Source organism: Madurella fahalii, assembly GCF_045866475.1.
Source record: "Madurella fahalii IFM 68171 DNA, scaffold_1, whole genome shotgun sequence".
Lineage (NCBI taxonomy): Eukaryota > Fungi > Ascomycota > Sordariomycetes > Sordariales > Madurella > Madurella fahalii.
This window is the reverse complement of record NW_027263971.1, coordinates 1037023-1055739: the sequence shown is the minus strand read 5'-3', so window position 1 is coordinate 1055739 and position 18717 is coordinate 1037023. Positions and strand designations below refer to the sequence as shown.

At 53.8% G+C, this 18717-nt stretch overlaps 5 protein-coding genes across 5 annotated transcripts; 2 read left to right on the top strand and 3 right to left on the bottom strand.

Annotated features, from left to right (window-relative positions):
- Positions 1–423: 423 nt before the first annotated feature.
- Positions 424–5716, bottom strand: MFIFM68171_00313 (ABC transporter domain-containing protein; the record flags this gene model as incomplete). Its single annotated transcript, XM_071055735.1, has 9 exons — positions 424–1803; positions 1855–2223; positions 2287–2328; positions 2409–3491; positions 3544–3797; positions 3852–4344; positions 4401–4666; positions 4727–5139; positions 5265–5716. The coding sequence occupies 9 exons, from the start codon at positions 5714–5716 to the stop codon at positions 424–426; spliced, it is 4752 nt and encodes a 1583-aa protein (XP_070911836.1).
- Positions 5717–8833: 3117 nt separating this feature from the next.
- On the bottom strand, positions 8834–10516 carry MFIFM68171_00312 (Extracellular membrane protein, CFEM domain; the record flags this gene model as incomplete). Its single annotated transcript, XM_071055734.1, has 7 exons — positions 8834–9135; positions 9235–9421; positions 9486–9749; positions 9808–9875; positions 9939–10154; positions 10223–10358; positions 10433–10516. 7 exons carry the CDS (start codon positions 10514–10516, stop codon positions 8834–8836), a joined length of 1257 nt encoding a protein of 418 aa, XP_070911835.1.
- A 966-nt stretch (positions 10517–11482) lies between these two features.
- Positions 11483–13194, top strand: MFIFM68171_00311 (O-methylsterigmatocystin oxidoreductase, putative; the record flags this gene model as incomplete). Its single annotated transcript, XM_071055733.1, has 2 exons — positions 11483–12536; positions 12611–13194. The coding sequence occupies 2 exons, from the start codon at positions 11483–11485 to the stop codon at positions 13192–13194; spliced, it is 1638 nt and encodes a 545-aa protein (XP_070911834.1).
- Positions 13195–13586: 392 nt separating this feature from the next.
- On the bottom strand, positions 13587–14764 carry MFIFM68171_00310 (Heme haloperoxidase family profile domain-containing protein; the record flags this gene model as incomplete). Its single annotated transcript, XM_071055732.1, has 4 exons — positions 13587–13786; positions 13909–14228; positions 14323–14515; positions 14632–14764. The coding sequence occupies 4 exons, from the start codon at positions 14762–14764 to the stop codon at positions 13587–13589; spliced, it is 846 nt and encodes a 281-aa protein (XP_070911833.1).
- A 971-nt stretch (positions 14765–15735) lies between these two features.
- Positions 15736–18517, top strand: MFIFM68171_00309 (Sterol uptake control protein 2; the record flags this gene model as incomplete). Its single annotated transcript, XM_071055731.1, has 6 exons — positions 15736–15885; positions 15991–16211; positions 16287–16330; positions 16875–16993; positions 17220–17724; positions 17787–18517. The coding sequence occupies 6 exons, from the start codon at positions 15736–15738 to the stop codon at positions 18515–18517; spliced, it is 1770 nt and encodes a 589-aa protein (XP_070911832.1).
- Between the last annotated feature and the right edge of the window lie 200 nt (positions 18518–18717).

The following is an 18717-nucleotide window of genomic DNA, read 5'->3' as shown; positions in this document are numbered from 1 at the left end:
TAATACAGTGCCATTAACAGATACTTGCTTCTATACTGTGCTCTGCCCCAGGGTTAGGGTCTACTGCTGGGGTCCGACGAGACTATCCATACTAACTTGCTTATATCGATTTCAGGGAACAGAAATATGTGACTGTCAAGCTTTGCTCGTTTAGTCACTCTTTTATGTTAAATATTCCCTGTCTCCGCGTTTCGTGTCTGTCCTGCGGCAGCTGCAGCCCTTTGGTAAGTAGTAGCTCACTTAGACGACAGATCATGCCAGATCCAGAATCTCTATTTTCCATCTGGTCTCTTATGACACGGGATTGCCAATGCCCGATATGACGTTATAGAAAACCCCTTCTGTCTATAAACAAATCTATCTCATAATGAGATCTACATGTATGCTTCTAATGGTACCTCTCCCCGCTGAAAATCCATCCCTTCACTCTCTACTCACAAGCCTCTTCCAACCTCTCTTCCGCCCCTCTTCCTCCTCGACATAGTTATCTTTAACCACGCTCAAGAACACTCTCTCCAGCGTTGGCGCACCAATCGAGTAGTCCTCCAGTCCCAACACCTCCCTGTTCTGCTCCAACAGTTCGATCAGTCTGCCCACCGCACTCTTCCTGCCCTCGTCCTCAGACAGAGAAGCAGGGACCATAAACCGCACCAACCCTCCCAAGCTCTCCCCGTCAAACACCACCGCCCCTCCGGCCTCTTCTCCGCCAAACTTCTCTCTGACCCAGTCCTCCACTGTCCTCTCATCGACCCCATCCTTCAGCACGAGCTGCACACAAATAAAATCACTATACTGCTTCCTCAACTTCTGGGTGGTCCCCAGCGCAAGCACCTTCCCGCCGCCCAAAATCGCCGCCCCCGTCGCCAGCGTGTCCGCCTCCTCCATCGAGTGCGTCGTCAGCAGGATCGTCCGGCCGGGCGCCACGCTCTCCCCAAGGACCCTCCACATCTTCCGCTTGGCGGCCGCGTCCATGCCGCTGCTCGGCTCGTCGAGGACCAAGACGGGCGGGTTCCCGAGGAGCGCGATGGCCAGGCTCAGCTTGCGCTTGTTGCCGCCCGACAGCGCCGAGGCGGGCTTGTCGGCCATGGCGTCGGGCAAGCCGACGCGCGCCATGACGCCGGCGACGTCGGCCGCGGGCACGCCCTTGACGCGCGCGTAGAAGCGGAGGTGCTGCCGCGCCGTGAGGAGGTCGAGCGCGTCGAACTGCGGGCAGACGCCGATCGAGGTCTGGGCGAGGGCCGGGTTGGAGGGCAGGGAGACGCCCCGGAGGAGGATGTCGCCTGAGTCCGGGCGCAGTTCGCCGCGGATGAGGTTGACGATGGTGGTCTTGCCGGCGCCGTTGGGCCCGAGGAGGGCGAGGATCTCATTGGAGGAGAGGGAGAGGGAGACGGACGAGACGGCGGGGCGCGAGTTGAAGGATTTGGAAAGATTGGTTATCTGGAGGAGGTCGCAGTTCGGGGTTTGGTGTTTGAGAGTAGCGTCGGGATTCTCAGGGGTGTTTGACGAACTACTAGTAGAGGAGCGGCGGCCGAACAGATTGGAAAATGAGAGGTCCTTGTCCAGCCATATCAGTAGGACTGTGAGGAAGACGATATTAAGGCAGAGGTATGCGATCGGAAAACCGTATCCCCACCATGAACCGGCGTCGGCGAGTCTGTTGCCACGGCATCCCAGCTGGTAGAGATTGAATCCTACCGCCATGCCGCGGAAGACGTTCCCGATGGGGAACACTAGACTGAGGGTGAATGCGATGATGTCGGAGATTCTCTGGACATCAAGTGGGTCGCTCAAAGCGGCTGGGAGCTGAAGGCTGTATCAGCTTGATGCTCCAACCCATCTACCAGGAACACCTACCATGATCGACAGCGCCAACACAAAGTAACCCAATACACTAAACCCCAACGTCCACAAAAATGCCGCTAGTTGCGACGTGGCCCACGTCGACACAATGTAGCTGAGGAGTATTCCCGTAATGCCGTACAAGAATGCCACGGGGAACATGTATCCTGGCTCGTACCAGAATGGGAATTGCAGCGAGATAGTGACTGTGAAGGCGATCGAGACAGCCAAGACGAAGCAGAGGTCGAAGAGGAAATAGGCGGTCCACAAGGGGAGCGGTCTGACTCCATTGGATATCTGAAGCGCCTTGACTTTGGTGACTCTCTCAAAAGCCGGGTAGAGGGCGAATAAACAAGGGTATACAGCGAAAATGAAGGCGGCGTACTGTTGGGAGTCAATATGAACTTATATGATTGTCATGTACAGTGCTATTCGGCAAGCACTTACCAGGATATACTGCCAACTTCCGTCCAAAATTCGAACTCTACGCTGTCCTGGTGTCAGCGAGCCTTTCACATTTTATACCAAGCAAGGAATAAGCGGGGAAAGGGAGAGATCAGCCAACTCACTACCGAGATCCCCTCCTCCAACGCCGTATCAATCCTCACCCCACTCCTTATAGCCGTGTACAGATGCAATAGATCCACGCTACTCCCCCTCCCACCGGAAAGGTAGGCAATAGTCGGCGGGTGCCCGCCCTCCTCCCTATCACCCATGTACAGCCCGCCCGTATAGTACCGGAATACCGTCGGGATGGTGTCTACGTACTCCCTGAACTCATCATATCCATCCAAAATAACCCAGTCATTCGAAAAATTCTCCATCGAGTACTCCTCTCCAATGGGGAAGTCTTCCAGCACTTGAGACAACGTGTTGTTTGCCAACGGCGGGCCAAAGGGCGCTCTCCGGATCCCGGCTATCCACATACGCAAGGGGATAGTGTTCACGAAGTTGTTAGTGCTCATGCTGAGGCAGTCAGGACGGACAAAATTCGGTGAGATGAAGATGTTTATGGGGGGCATGCAAGCGATGGGTAGGGCGAGCGCCAAGAACGCGGCGAACCAGTACCGCGGCAGAATCTGTAAGCGCTTTAGGAGGAGGGCCCGGAGTTGTTGGGCAAAAGAGGTTGGCTGAGCGAAGCTAAGGGGCGGGAGCGAAACTATTCCCATGGCAGCATCGGCTTTCTCGGGGTCGTAGACATCGTTGCCGTTGTTACTAATTGGCGTTGAAGATGCCCTTTCGGAAGAGGTGAAGATGTCGTCCTGGGCTACCCCGAGGAAGACGTCTTCTATCGTTGGGCCTGATACCTGGACGTCGGACTGGCCCGCAGCTTCGAGTCTGGCGATAAGCCGGGCTGCGGACTTTGAATCAGGGGTGCGGTAGATTATGCGATCTTGGTGGAGGGTTCGTTGGGCATCGAGGCCGGCGATGCTCATGTCTGTGTCCAAGGGGAGACTGACCCGGTAGCCTCCGCCGAGTTGATTCTTGAGCTCGGTGGCGGTCCCTTGACACTTGATTTGCCCCTTGGAGAGAATTACAATGTGATCCGCCAGCACCTCGCCCTCGTCGAGGAAATGGGTGGTGAAAACCATGGACCTCTTGGAGCGCTCCGCCAGGATAATGTTCCAGATGGTTCGGCGTGAAATAGGGTCCTAAACAGCCATTAGTTTGGATATTTGTATATGCCATGCTCAGGGCTCTTACCAGGCCGGAAGTGACTTCATCCATTAAGCACACGGTAGCCCCCCCTACAAACATGCATGCCAGCTGGAGTTTCCTCTTCTGTCCCCCGCTCAACGTACCCGCCCGACTGTGCATTTTCCTGGTCAGATCGCACGCCGCGATGAGTCTATGGAGGGTCTGCAGGTCCTCCTTTCCGCCTTTCAGCTCGCTCCAAAACTTGACGTGCTCAAGGATTGTGAGCCTGTTGAAGAGGACGTTTTTCTGCGGGCATACCCCTGAAACCCATGTCAACCCCCGAATCAGTCAGCATTGCATGCACGGGTACGAACCTAACTTGGTTGAGCACGCCGAGATAACCATCTTCCCAGCTGTTGGCGTGTGCGAGCCAGCCAAGAGATCGAGAGCGGTCGATTTGCCCGCGCCGTTGACCCCCAGGAGGCATAGGATCTGGTTCTTGTGTGCCACAAGGTCAAGTCCGTCAAGCGCCTTGTGATCCTGTCTGCCTTTTCCGCAAAGAAGAGCTTTCCTGAGCCATGACGCCGTGTACACTTTGGTAAGCCCGGTGGCCCGGATAGCAACACCTGAGTGCCTGTCCTCCCCTGCCGTCTCGGACAAAATCCGGTCCCTGAAGTTAATACCATGCAGCTGCCGCTCGGCAATAATGGCCAAGACCGGATAAGCAAAGATTTGAACTACCAGAAGCACCCAGAAGGTCCACACGGCAACGAAGTAAGACTGTCCCACGGAGGCAATGTTGGCGGGATCTGGTATAGCTGCTTCCGACATAAAGACAGGCCAGGCGGCCAATGCGAACCGAGCCATCTATTATATAATAAGTAAACCGCCACCACGAAGCCCTCGCGTATGGAGCAGCTTACATGAGACAGCACGAAGATGTAATTCATCGACGGGAACAGCAAAGACAGGGGGATGACCCTGGCTGTGTCGACAGCCCGATTCAGGAGAATCGCGGCGCCTCCACCCAAACAAGTAATGCATACGCACACGAACAGACTTGATATAATTCGCCGCCTGAAGAAGGACGCCGCGAAGATGCTCGTGTTCAGAAATGCCAACCCCGATAATATCTGCCAGAAGATGGGAATCGCCGCGTTGGACTGCGGGAAGAGCAGATACCAGTATACTAAGCCCACTCGTCAGTGCCTCAATGAGCTCAGGAAAAGGACGAAGAGGGGAAACTCACAGCATCCAGCGACAATCCACACAGGGAACTGCACAATTCCCAGAGCCACAATCCACCCCACCACCCTCACCGCCGGGCCTCCTCCCATGGCATCGATCAGCCCAGCCACTCCGGAAGCTCGTTCGGCGCTCACGACGCCAACGACATGATACACCCCGGGCAGCACGCTCAGGAAGAAAACAATCACATACGTGGTAATGACGGTATCACCGTAGTTGGCGTCAAGGATGCGATCGAGATCCTCCTGCCGCATACTGCTGAACATGTATTCTTCCGGAGCCTCGGTGGAGTTGGTTATGGCATTGTCGATGGCCAGCTTGGCGGGGAGGTGGTAAATCTGGTGTGGATTGGTGGAGTAGTGGACATTAGCTCGATAGGAGTTGCGGGCTGGGTCAAAACGAAGGGTGTAGTTCCTGAGGACAAGGGAAGAATGGGTTTGTTAGCAAGGAGACGACGGTCTAATTATTCTGAAAACCGCCAGTACCCAGTCATAGTAGAATGATGCAAAGGTCCCAAGTATAGAATAGTAGAGACTCACCATGTCTGGTTCATACCGAAAAACGGCGGAGTGAGCGGCGAGTCAAGGAAGGTAACAATGGCATAGCAGCCGGAGGTCCCACGGAAGTTGGGCACACAATAAGACGACGCCTCATCCCGAGTCTCGAATTGCACGACCTTCTCGGGAGCCAGCTGGCGGGAGACAGTCGAGATGACCGTATCAATGTCGGGGCCGAGAACCGGGTCCTTTACAAAGACCAGCTGCTGTGACCCGGGGATAGCATCTTGAATGGCGCGAATAGGGGTGGGTGTGCCAATCCCATATATGTTCCTAGATGCGCCGAAGTTTCTGATGTTGAGCGTTAGGGCGAGAACGAGGATTGGCGCGACAATGGACTGGAGGAGGGTCGATAGCCAGTGCCGTGTCACCAGCAGGATGAGGTTCTTCTTGGTGAGTGCCTTCACTTGGCGAGCAAACTCCCCGGCAGCCATCGCTTCAGCCCTGCTTCCGGGAGCAACTTGTCATGAAGGCTAAAGACGAGAAGCTGACCGTAAGAGACCCTATACGGTAGGTCTCTAGGTGAAGCCGCCAATTGATTCAAAGCGATGCATATATGTACTAATTGCGAAGTACTAACTGTAGTGGTACTACGCTAGATGGTTGTGGATGAGCTGCCGCATGGCCAACAGTAATTTAACTTGGTGAATAGTAAATTATCACCCTAGGAGCAGAGTTTCCTTTTCCTGCACCTCGCCAAGCCATTCCCCACGCAGTGACGCGTCCCAGGAGGTAGACACGCGGCCTTGCCATTCGATACGACGCTTGTATTAACAGGGCACCTGTAAAACCCAGGCCCCAGTCTCAGTGATCCATGGTATTTGGATAAGCCTGCAGGTGCAATGATTGGTCACACGTCCCGTGTGTGAGATAGGGAGGCCACATAATGATTACAATCAGACAGGAGCCAATCGATATCATGCTCCTGCGTGGTACAAATGCTTGGGTCCGGCACGGCGCCGGCGCCGGGATTCTCGGGCCAACCCCTTCTCAGCCGGGGCCCCGGCGTGTACGCCGTACCTCAGTATAATCCGCCACAGGGCATGTGCAGAATGCAAGACCGGCAGCAACAATTAGTTCGAGTGGACCCAGTAGGATTCGGAAACGCGCGGCATTTGACCTGGCACAGATACGAGCCGGGCGACGACAATGCAATAGAACAGGGCTTGGCGGTCTGACTTACCGTGGACACACATACCTTACACATCAAATAGGCAAGGTAGGTAAGGTACCTACCTCTAGTACTAGTACGTAACGTCAACCCAGTCTCGATCACCTTGATCGCTCAACTGATAGGCAGCCAGAATGTAGTGCTCATGAGATTCATTCCGGTCCACCTAACCTACTAATTATCTTTCTATAGCCACAAGACTTCGAGCGAACGTATCCTTCTATACCTTTGACAGCACTGGGATTCGGTTTCTCACTCGTCTGGCAGCGAATGTGCTCACTGTCGTCATGCTGCTAGGACGCGGTGTCGGTCTTGCGACGACGACTTCTGCTGGGAGGGCCAAAAGTTGTGCAAACCGGAGCAGAAATTGAAGGGGGGGAGCGGTACCTAAGGTCTCTTGGTCCTCCATAGGACCTTGATCTGAGGATTGGAAAATGAATACTTAACACGGTCTTTGGGGTGTCACAAGATTTGGAGAGGCCGATGGTTCCGATGACTATTTCTTCGAGCCTCGCGAATTTGCTGCGGTGGAGTTCTCCAAGGCAACTCTCATTGGTGACTCGGAACTAAGCTTTAGCGCCGCTAAAATGCTACGGCGTATCATCAAAGAGGCGCTGGACGCCGTTGGAGCGCTGCTGGATACTCTTTTCCGTTTAATTTAGTTTGAAGGGTCCTCTGTGAGAATATAGATTTTCTTTTGTAGTTGTAGAATTAGGACTTGGGTTTCCCTCACTGTGTTTCCATCAACTGACGACCATTTCTCTCACCATCTGCCTCGACACGGCAATGTCCTCAAGTTGCTCAGCAGTTGGCTTCCGCTACCGAAAGGACCAGGGCCTCACATCACGTCTGTTTCAAACGCAACTCGTTTGATACTAGGTCTTTGTCCTGAACTTGGTTCGAAGGGGGTCAATTATCACTCCGGCCATGCCAGATGGCAGTACTTAGTATCCTACTTAAAACTAGCGCGATTCTACAGCAGCGGATAGGATTAGGTAACTCCGTTGGTCCAATTACAACTTCTATCACCTAATCACAACAAAGCCTAGTTGGGCTATATCTGATTACATACTAATTAGTCTGGTACTAAATTACCTCTCCACAGTGGATCTTAGTGACATCCTTCATGGATGTCCAATCCTTCACCGGCGGTGCGCTAGCTGAACAACTGAACAGCTAGTTTTCCCAATAGTAGTCTTTCACGACGTGGTCGTGTAACAGGCATGCAAGGGGTCTCAGACTGACAAGTCGGAGCGAAGATGCGGCAGAAGTGACCAGGAACCTAGGGCGGAATGTGATTAATTAGTTACCATATGCGAAAAAAGGCTTGAATCCACTATGTCATTATAGAAGGATGCACTCGAGATGGCGGTATGGAGCCTCCTTGCTTTATATCAATTTGATTTGGAATAAACGCTGGGTTCCTAGCTGAACCGACGACTGCTGGGATAGTTGCATGGTATGTGTCTGCGGGTCGGTCGGTCCATATCGACTTTGCCTTCAGGAACTTTGCCGAGTGGGTAGTCGGCTTCTCCATATACCCCGAAGGAAGAAACAATGCGCATGGTAACGGTGACACCCAGTCAATAGTTACGTTTGGGTCACCCCCGTAATTCTTTATCATCATTACTAAATTCGGGGCCAAGAAGTGTCTTCGTCGCGAGTTAGGGAGGCGGCGGAGATCCAACGGCATTGAATGTCAGTTGTCTAAAGCAAATCATCCTATGCCAAGTCATCGAGCTTTATACCACCACTCTAGTGCTTGTCCGACACACTTTTAGGGGTGAATTAGATGGTCCGTTGTTTGTCGAGGCGCAACTTTACGAGGACTGGAGCGCCTATATAAAACCCCAACCGTGACGAGTCGACGCGGCCGATGCAGCTATGGTGTCAAGCTTGATATGCCAAACGACCCGGCCATGCACGGGAGAGGAAGCATTGCTCGCAACGCTGCCGGCGAGATATAATCAAGGACTAAATGGTCTGTCTTGTCAACCGAGTCAGTGTGGACTTTTCCTCTTTTCTTGTTCTTTCTTTTAAGTTCTTTCCCACAATTGCTGATGCCGGTACTAATGCCCGGCCATTGTTGGACATCACCCTTCCGCTAATTGGGTATAAGTAAAGATAATTACCTTATTTTCTAGTCAAACAGGATCTATCTTCTGTTCGAATTTACCCCGAACACAGGCGCCATGTAGTACTAGCAGCAACATACGGTAACAACCCTGTAACTACCGGGCCAGCCCAAAAAACTAACCTGCCCATGTGCCATTGTAAATGCCTGGAGCCTAACGCACCCTCGAAAACCGATAATAGAATGCGTTATCCAAGATCTAACCACTGGTTTCCCCAACCATACCGGCAGAATCAGGAAACCAAATCACCATTGACTACACTGCCCCGGCTTACCCTTTTCCACGTCCATTAGTTCTACCACATCCGAGTCGTCGGCTCGCGGCATGTACGAGACGGTGTGCGTGACGCTCTTCTGGATGGCGTTGCTTGGGAACGGTGACCTGGCGACGTTGTAGCTTCCGGCTTTGCACCCCTCAGAGCGGTTGGTGCTGCCAAAGATGGTGGGAAGGACGTGCCGGAGGAAGGCGAGGAGCGAAGGCATGCAGCAGCACATGATGGAGATGTGGGACTCGACGATGCTGTACGCTGCTACGTCGACATTGTTGTCTTTTGAAGATCAGAAACGGGTTAGCCCTGGCTGGGGTACTCCAGGTTGTCATTGTGGGTAGGTTTGGTTGGGAGAGGGGGGAAGGGGTAGTGGCTTACATGTCGGGTTGGATGACGTGGAATAAGTGACGAGACCGGAGAAGCGGACGATACTGATGACAGTAATAACAATACCAACGCTGAACATGAGGATCAGGTAGATCTTCCTCTTACTGTTCAGCTGCAACTTGAGAAGCTGTGGAATTGGCAGTGCGAGGATCCACAAATCGGTGGCAATGTTGAGGGCCTTGGGTAGAGTCAGCATTATGGTCCGACCGATAATAACAATTCAAACTCGCAGCATCACTTACCGAATGAGCCCACCAGAAGGCATTGTTATTGAAGCAAACACCTTCTCCGGACCCAGTCCAACTAGACCAGGCATACTCGACCGGAATACAGGCAAGAATCGCCGTGATGGTCGTCGCAACCACCAAAAGGAGGCAGAAAACGATAGAGCACACACATATGAGCCGAAACTTCCGGTCTGGAAATACCTGCAGGAAGAAGCAAAGCACGGAGACCTTGGTTAGGATAATGGTGGGGACATAAAAAACTTGGGTGATCCACGTGTACTAGGAGCGAGGTTAGCATCCCAATGGTCGACTCGAAGAGCGGCAAGGGGTGACTCACCTTGACCACCGTGGTGATCGCTTCAGGCGTTAGGGTCCAGATGTCTTTGCCGAATCCGTGGGCCATCACTATGCATCTGTTAGCGCCGTCAAGAATCCTCTATTATACTTTACCTAGAGGACTCGACATACTGAAGAACTCGCCCACGTCCATGGGAAGTGCAGAGATCATAGCAAGGACGGCCCACAAATCGGCCCATTGGAATCCGCTCCGGACTGCCGATTCGTATATCCTCAAGATGACAAATGCGAGGGCCATGGAACCGGTAATCGCAACCGCAATGGGTGTGACAAGACTCTTGTCTCGGATGGGCTCGTTGCAGAGCGTTGCTGTCGCATTCTTCGCAGCTGTCGAGGGTGAACAAGAATGTCAGTCTTGGGGATCATAAAACGACCGTGAGGGGTGGTTCACCCACCGAGTCCTTCAAAGAGAGTACAGGTCCCAAACACGCACCCCTCGACGTTCGCCATCAATGTTTGGTCGGTGCATATACACTCAAAGTCGGTTGGACTGCACTTTGACTCCTCAAGATGGGTTGCTAGGCATTCGCTCTGTCGATGAATGGTCCATGTTAGTCCCGCTCCATTCATCGCTTGCGTCAGACAAACCGGAACCGTCTACGTACTGCACATGCCGGCATCGCCTGCGCCCAAGTGCGGGCGGCCAGGCCGGCAATGGCTAATGTTAGTGCCCACACTGTGGACCTCATTGTGTGCCTGCTCGGGGCCGTTGGGTGGTAGCAGGTTTCGGTCTGGAGAACATGTGCACAGGGAGCAAAGTAGTCAGACAGCAGAATCCAGTGAGCTCGTTTGCTTTGAATGGAATATTGCGCAATATGTGTGTGCGCGCTCAATCCCCCCTGAAACTTGGAGCCTAGGTCCTGGTCAACAGGATTCCGCGAGGACGGCCGGCACAATCTTCACCAAATCCCTACCATGGCCCTGGATGGCAGGCTCGCATACATGCTAATCAAAAGTACGCATGGAATAAGAAAGCAAAGGCAATTAGCAGGTACGGCTACTACGGCAGGACACTAGAGCTGCTCTTCGGCCATTCTCTGGATGATTTTTTTCCACATCCGGGGATTCGGGCGTCGTGCCACCCATCCGACTCTATACGCTATACCCAACAGAGCAACTAAGCAAGCGGCTTGGTGTTTCGCTGAGCTGGCGATCGGTGGGGATCCATGGACTCGGGTCCGGTCCCTTGTTACCGCGCGCCAATGGCCTCACGAAGCCCGTTGCCTAGCGCCAATTGCCGAGCCCCTTTGTCTATTGCTTAATGGTTTAGCGAACACGGGACTGCTCCCCCAGTACCCCATCCACACCACCAGTCTAGATACCTTTGCGGGGACAATACTACCTCAGGCGGGGACTCCTACGCGTAGCCACCCACTAACGCACCAACGCTACTGCATCCCGCGTTATTTGGTGGCTGCAAGTTGATCCCAATCATGACACTCACCGATGGGTGGCCTGGCCACCGGGGACGGGAACGGGGAACGGGGACGGGGAGATGTTTAAAAAGTAGTACTAGTAGCAGTCTCGAGCCCCCCGGCCCAGCATCCCGGAAATTGTGTCCAGAAATGCAGCAGTTCCAGGTGAGCATTGTGTGAGTTGTGCGAGTAGTGGTGTCTTGCTTCTCCTCCGCCGCCGCCGCCGCCGCCGCCGCCGCCATGATCCAGACCTTCGATTTTCGGCTCGTTCTAGGTGCCGTCTTCTGCCTTGGCCTCATCTTTTTTCTCCTACGCCGCCCGCCACGCACCCTTCCCCCAGGACCGAAACCAGTGCCGCTGCTTGGGAACCTCCACCAACTTCCCAAGAGCCTCCAGTGGCTTCACCTGTACCACTGGAGTAAGAAATATGGCCCGGTGATGCACCTGAGCATGGGCGGCCAGCCCTTGGTCATCTTGTCGACGCATCAAGCCGCTCACGATCTGCTCAACCGGCGAAGCGCGAGGTACTCTGACCGGCCGCGCATGGTCATGGCCGGCGAGCTGGTCACCAGGGGCATGCACATGCTCCTCCGTCCTTACGACGAGCGGTACAAGCTGCATCAGCGGATGGAAGCCCCCCTCCTAACGCTCCGTGCTGCAAGCTCGTACCGGCCTCTCCAGGACACCGAGTCGAGGCAGCTGCTCTTTGACGTGCTAGGCGACTCGGACAAGTTCGGTGCCAAGGGCGTCGACTTCCACCATCACCACGAGCGCGCCATGGCCAGCTTCATCTACTGCCTCAACTACGGCTATCGCCTACGGACAGGGTACGAGCAAGCGCTCCTGGACGGCAAGCGTGTGCAGGCCGAGTTCGCGAGGACGGGCCAGGTTGGCGCCTACATCGTCGATTCGTTCCCGTCCCTGAATCATCTGCCAAAGTTCCTTGCGCCCTGGAAGAGAGAGGCCGAAGAGTTGTACGAGCTGGAGCGCCAGCTGCATGTTGGGAATTTGGACAAGGGCCTGAGCAACCCCGGCTGGAACTTCAGTAAATACATGAGCAAGTCCCCCGAGGCCCAGGTCATGCCCAAAGAGGAGCTCGCTTTCGATCTCGGCATCCTCGCCGATGCTGGGCTTGACACGTCAACGGTGGCGCTGGATTGGTTCATCGTCGCCTGGATCACGTCCGGCTCGCGCTGGGTCGCCAAAGCACAGAAGCTTCTTGATGAGGTAGTCGGGAGGGATCGGCTGCCGACCTTTGATGACCGCCCCAAATTGGCTTACATCGATGCAATTGGTGACTTCCCCCCTCCAGCCCAGCTACGACCATACATGACCAACGTCTGCTGACCCAATCCGTTTTGACAACAGCGAGCGAGACACTGCGCTGGCGCCCGGTAGTCGTCGGCGGTGTGCCGCACTTCACCAAGACCGAGGACAGCTACATGGGCTACTACATCCCGGCCAACTCGATCGTGCTGGCCAACGCTTTCGCCATTACGCGTGACGAATCCGTCTTTGGGCAAGACGTCGACAACTTTGTCCCCGAGCGGTGGCTCGCCGAGGAGCAGGAAGAGGGCAAGGAGCCGTCCATTGACGGCTGTGGCATGAACCTGACGGCCCTCAAGGACCTGCCGCAGACGGGCTTCGGATTCGGCCGCCGCATCTGCACCGGCCGCATCATCGCGCGCAACCAGCTGTTCATCCAGATGGCACGCATGCTCTGGGCCTTTGACGTAGAGGCCGGAATCAGCGAGGCTACTGGCCAGCGGCACAAGGTGGACGACATGGACTGCACCGAGGGTTTTGTGACGTTGCCCAAGCCGTTCAAGGCCGAGATGCGCCCCCGAGGTCAGTGGGTCCGCGACGTGATCCTGCGGCCCGGCACCACCCATGGCCTCGATCACGCCGAAATACTCAATCAGGCGGGCAAGGAGCGGGCAAAGACTGAATGAGGTTGGGCTCGCAGAGGAGTTGAGCGTTCGTCAAGACCGCTGTAATGCCTTACCTGTACCTTAACATCACAGAGGCGAAGTTGTATGTACTGTACAAAGTGCTGGTCTCCGACAGTGGCCAAGCGTTTGGAAGCCAAACCACTTCAAGTTAATTATTCCGTCCGCGCCTCCAGGTGTCGTCCTTCTCTTGTTGACCCCGGCCAAGTATTTACATGCCAGGGCAGGGACATATCCTCGCGTATGTACAGTGCCACCCGTATCCCAGTTCAGCCTCCAACCCGGAACATCGTGCTGCGGAGAGAGTTCTGGGCCATGGTAAGTTCCTACAGGGCCATCCATCGTTTTTGCCGGACGCCGTGTAATGAGTCACTAATACTACCATCATGGGCTCGTCATAGCCTGCGTCGAACGCCGGCGTGGAATCCGAGCCCCCTGCGCAGGTGGTTCGTCGTGCCATTTCCCCCACAATCCTCTGATTCGGTGAACAAGCTTGCAGCCTTGCCAATCATGCCCGAAATCCTCAGAATGGCCTCCACCTCTACGACCTCGTCCCTGACGTGCCATCCTAACTCAGTCGGAAGCCGTTCGTTTTCTGCGAGGAAACATCCGCAGTTAGCACAACTTGAATATGTACCTATGGTATATATTGGCAGTGGCATAATTATGCACGGCTATGCAACATGAAGGATATCCGTCAATGCAGTAGACACTCACCGAAAAAGTACTCGACCAATGTCCTATTCACCGTGGCCTGTGCGAGATCCCCGAAGGCGATAAACGGCGCGGCCATCTCGCCCAGGCTGAAGTTCTCCACGTCCCGTGTGAACCTGTACTCGGGATTGAACGACTTGGACTCGACCTGGCGCGCGATCTTAGCGTTGGCCATGTGCGTTGTCGTGATGACGGGCTCGGGCCAGTAGCGCCGGGTCTGGTCGAAGATGGTCTGGTTGAAGACGTGGTTGTTGCCGAAAAAATCATCGGTGCGGCTGAGGCTGGCATCGTGCTCGAGGACGTTGTGGCGGTTGAGGTGGTCGCTGTGGTGCCCGGTGGGACAATGTATCAGCGTCACTAAACTTATGCACACATACCTCAAATTCATAAGTGTATACGGCGCTGGAAAGGACGTACAGGGTGAAGGAGGTGGCGTTGGGCTCCGGGTTGGCAATGACAGCCTGTTCGAACATGATGACGGCGAGGGCAGAGTCGAAGTTGAGACCCTGCTTCATGGCCTTGATGACAGCCTCCTTGGTGATTTCCCTACCGTCCCGAGGTAAGATGCCGTGATTTGCAAGCGTGTTCATCATAGGGCAGGGGCCACGGACTGTGCATAATGAAGATGGACACACCAAATCAGCAAAGGGTCTCTATAAAACGATGTAGAGCTCAGGAAGATGAGGGAGCTCGGCCGTGGCGAACAACCATGTCATTGACACTCACAGTCGTTGGGCCCGGGAGGATGCCATTCCGGAATCTCATGCGCCTCCGAATCCCTGACCAAGAGGGCCTGCTCAGATGGTGTGCAGCAGGCGAGGGAAGAGATGTAGCTGAGAAAGATGATTGAGGACTTCATTGTAGCAAGCGAGACTACTATTTCTGCGCCGGCGGGCTATAGCATCGAAGAACCAAACTGATCAGGTTTTACAATGTGTCTCATTTCGTGCAGTCTATAGCCTTCGGTTTATAAAATACTCAACGTTGCGCTGCTCGGGTTTGGAACCAGTACGAGGCGCTCGTGTTTCTCGTGTTTCTCGTGTTCCTCGCGTTCTCGCCGCACCCGGTCGCGTTTGGACCCGCTCTCGTCCGTGTTTTTCGGAGATCTGCAGATTGCATGAGCAGAAATGACCGAGCAGCTCTTCAGGGGTTGGACAATGGGCGGTAACATGATTACGTTTGCCCTGCTGCACTGCTCGAAAGGAACCAGATCCAAAGAACTGATGATGGAACGATCCCATTCAGACGGGGGCGAGGTCTCGTTTCTTCCGCCTCCACAGATTTGATCTCCATAGATTGGCTCTGGCTGGATTAGCAATTCTCAATGACTTACATGGGTAACCTTAACTAGTAGCAATTTCCAGCTAACGCGCAAGCTATTCATTAGTCACTGTGGCTTATGAACTCAGTGGACGTGAGTTGATATTACCGTATTCCGGCTGAGAGTCATCTAACTCATCTTTAGGACTTCCAGGTGGCTGCGCCCTGGAAATCGTCTGGGAATCTACGTCAACCGTGCCAGCCCTATGAGCCGGGATGAGCTACGTACCTACCTATGGAGACTGGGTGGGCGATAAATGCGGTAGAATCCGCAAACACGAGCTACACGAAATAAACGAGTAAGTTGCGAGTGGCAGGCTATTAAGGGACTTATAGGCTACTGTGGAAGTACCGATTAAACGGAAGAACGCGAGTGTACAAAACTGTCATGAGCTGAACGATGGATATTTAAGTCTACTCCAAAACCCGGGATACAGATACAAAGCCAACATCGGCTCCCGCAATCATTCCAAACTTCCACGCATTAGCATCTACTTTTATCTTTCCATCATGTATCAATCAACCACTTTCAATCCGAAATGGAAGCTGTGGGAGCATATCATCGTGTTCTCCCTTGCTATCCTGGTCATTGTTCTTACAGGCGTCTACATTAACATGGTCCCCTTCATCACCCGGAGTGAAATCATGGCGATCCCTTTCGTAAGTGTAGTGCGCTGACCTCGACAGGCTGACAGCAGGGCAACCACGAGATTGATGCACTTGGATCTGCGGTTGTTTTGGCTAACACATGGCGTTCCCGTCTAGGCGGTCAAATCTATTATCATCATCACCTACCAGCTCCTCACCGAACACACTCGTCGATTCGCCAAATGGCAGAGCAAGAAGGCCAATTTTATTCTGAACAGCATTGAGCCCGTATTCTGGATCACCCTCGTTATTCTTAAGTTCATGGGGATTTCTGCGTCATGCAGCCGGGATGGCTGCTCGGTGAATTGGGTGATCGCCTTGTTTGCGCTTTTCATCTTGTGAGTCTCTTGCCACTTCTTTTCCCTCCCTTTTCTTACCGCCATCGCAAGGATGTGGAACGTTAACGTATACAGTATATTGTCAATTCACATTGCGATTATTTCTTTCGTGGAGTATCGTGAGTCTAGAAGATTCGGCCATTCCTAGTCGCAGGGAGAATTTGAGGCTTTCGAAGTATGAACTATGAACCCCATTTAATGGATGATAGAGGCAGACGTTTGACTGACGTTCTATGTATCAGTTAGAATCCAAGATAAAAGCATTTCCGAGCAGGCTGCTCCCTGACCCAGATTTGTTCCTGTTGTGGCCGCTAGGTACCTTGAGTTTGAGTGGATCGGGCAGCGGCCCAGGGTCGATGGGAAATGCCGGCGACTTTGTGGAGAAGGTGGGGATTGAGACGCGTACTCCGTATTCCCCGTATTCTCGCCCCGTCTCGTTTCCGCCCCCTTGTACCTTGGCTTCTCGAATTGCCATGCACTCTCGTACTTTTTACTCAATCCTTGTCCTTGGGCTTCTCGCTCCCGACGTCTCTGCTAGGCAACCTCAAGCAATAGCACACACTGTATCAACAACCATGATAACCACGCCGAATCTTCTACAGACGGAGGCCTCGGTCTCATCGCCTGCAGACGCTGACTCTATATATGCTGATTCCTCGACAGCAGCTTCGTCTCTGAATACGAGGAGAAGAAGCACGCGGGTTCACCCCGTTGCTGTGAACCGCCGGTCTCACGCGAAATCGCGGACTGGCTGCCGGACCTGCAAAAGGCGCAGGATTAAGGTAAGGCTGTTAGTCCCAATTGCCGTGCCTAAACTTCTTTCTTCTTCTTCTTTTTTTTTCTTGTGTTTTTCTCTTTATTCTTCATCTTTTCCTATCTCTGATATCCTCTGCTCAATGCCCAGTCCATGAAGGAGACGGACCCGTGTCATACACCAATAGCTACGCACTTACCTTACTATTGCACTCTGATCCAAATTCATGGGCGTGACCGTTGACACTACATCAGTGCGATGAAAACAAGCCATCATGCCGCAATTGCGAAAGATACGCAGTGACATGTGATTTTATCAAATCTCAAGTTGCCTCCACCTCTACACCGGCCTCTTCACACGAGGGACGAGGAATAGCAGGTCCCGGCTGTTCGCTACCGACGTCTCAACTTCAGGGGTCGATGGTTTCCTCGTGCGATATCAACATGGTCGACCTCGAGCTAATGCACAACTTCACCACATATACCTGCACGACTATGGCCAGCGACCCAGCGGTTCGGCAGCTCCTGCGGACGACGGCCGTTCACATGGCAGTCGACTGCGAATACATCATGCGGTCCATCCTAGCCGTGTCGGCTCTTCACCTGTCCCGCTATCGCCCGCGGAAGAAGGACCTCTACCTCGAGCGCGCCATGCAGCACCATCAGGCTGCGAGCTCTGCCGCCATCGAACAGATGACCAATTTGCGGGCCGAGGAATGCGAGAGACTACACATTTTCTCGATGCTGACGGTTTACTACGGTGCGTCGTAACTGTATGACACAATACCTCGAAGGCGCTGACATACGCATATTCGTTTGTAGCTCTAGGATGCCCCGTCAACGAGGTCGATCTCGCGCCAGAGAGCCCGTTGATCCCGCACTGGCTGCGTCTCCTTCATGGCATGGAGCCGATTCTGTGCATGCTGGAGCCTCAAAAGTACCGTGGTGTGCTGACGCCATTGTTCGACTTTGGCCGGCGCCGCATGACCCCTTTCCTAAAGTCAACACCGCCCCGGGACCCCAGCTTGCTAGTAGATGTTCAAACTCTCGTCCACCGTACCTGCACCGACACTGATCTTATCCCTATTTACGACGATATGATTGAGCAACTTCGCCGCATGCTCGGCCTGCTTCTGACACCACCTCGCAGCAGCTTGGGTGTAGCTTATGCCCATCCCAATGACGGCTCGCTATCACCGAGCATAAATGTAAGACGGGAAGACAATCTTTCCATGTCGACGCCTGAATCATCTACATCGGCAGCTGCAGTGGCCTCGCCAGCCTGGAACAACCTCGAGGCGTGGGATATCCTGATCTGGCAGTGGACGCAGGGAAAAGACTTCCTCCCGTTGCTCGAGGCAGTCCTACCGCCGCAGGAAGCTTTGGTCATCTTTGTTTACTGCCTGCTCGTACTGAGGAAGCTGGAAAACCAGTGGTGGGTGGAGGGCTGGGCGAACCATCTGATGGGCAAGACGTGGGCGTTGCTGGACGAGGAACATCGCCATTGGGTCGGTTGGGCGACGGAAGAGATGGGCTGGATTCCGCCTAGATAGCGCGTCTGGATATCATGTGGCGCGAGTCGCAATAGCGAGTGATTTTGACTATTAACCACGGTCCGTATTACTAAATAGAACTTGAAGCTTCACCGACGGCAAATGGACAAATGTGGACAGATGAATTAAGCGAAGGCGTTTCACTTTCATTTCGCTGGGTTCTTTGAATATTACAATCTCAGCTCTTGGCGCTACTGGTC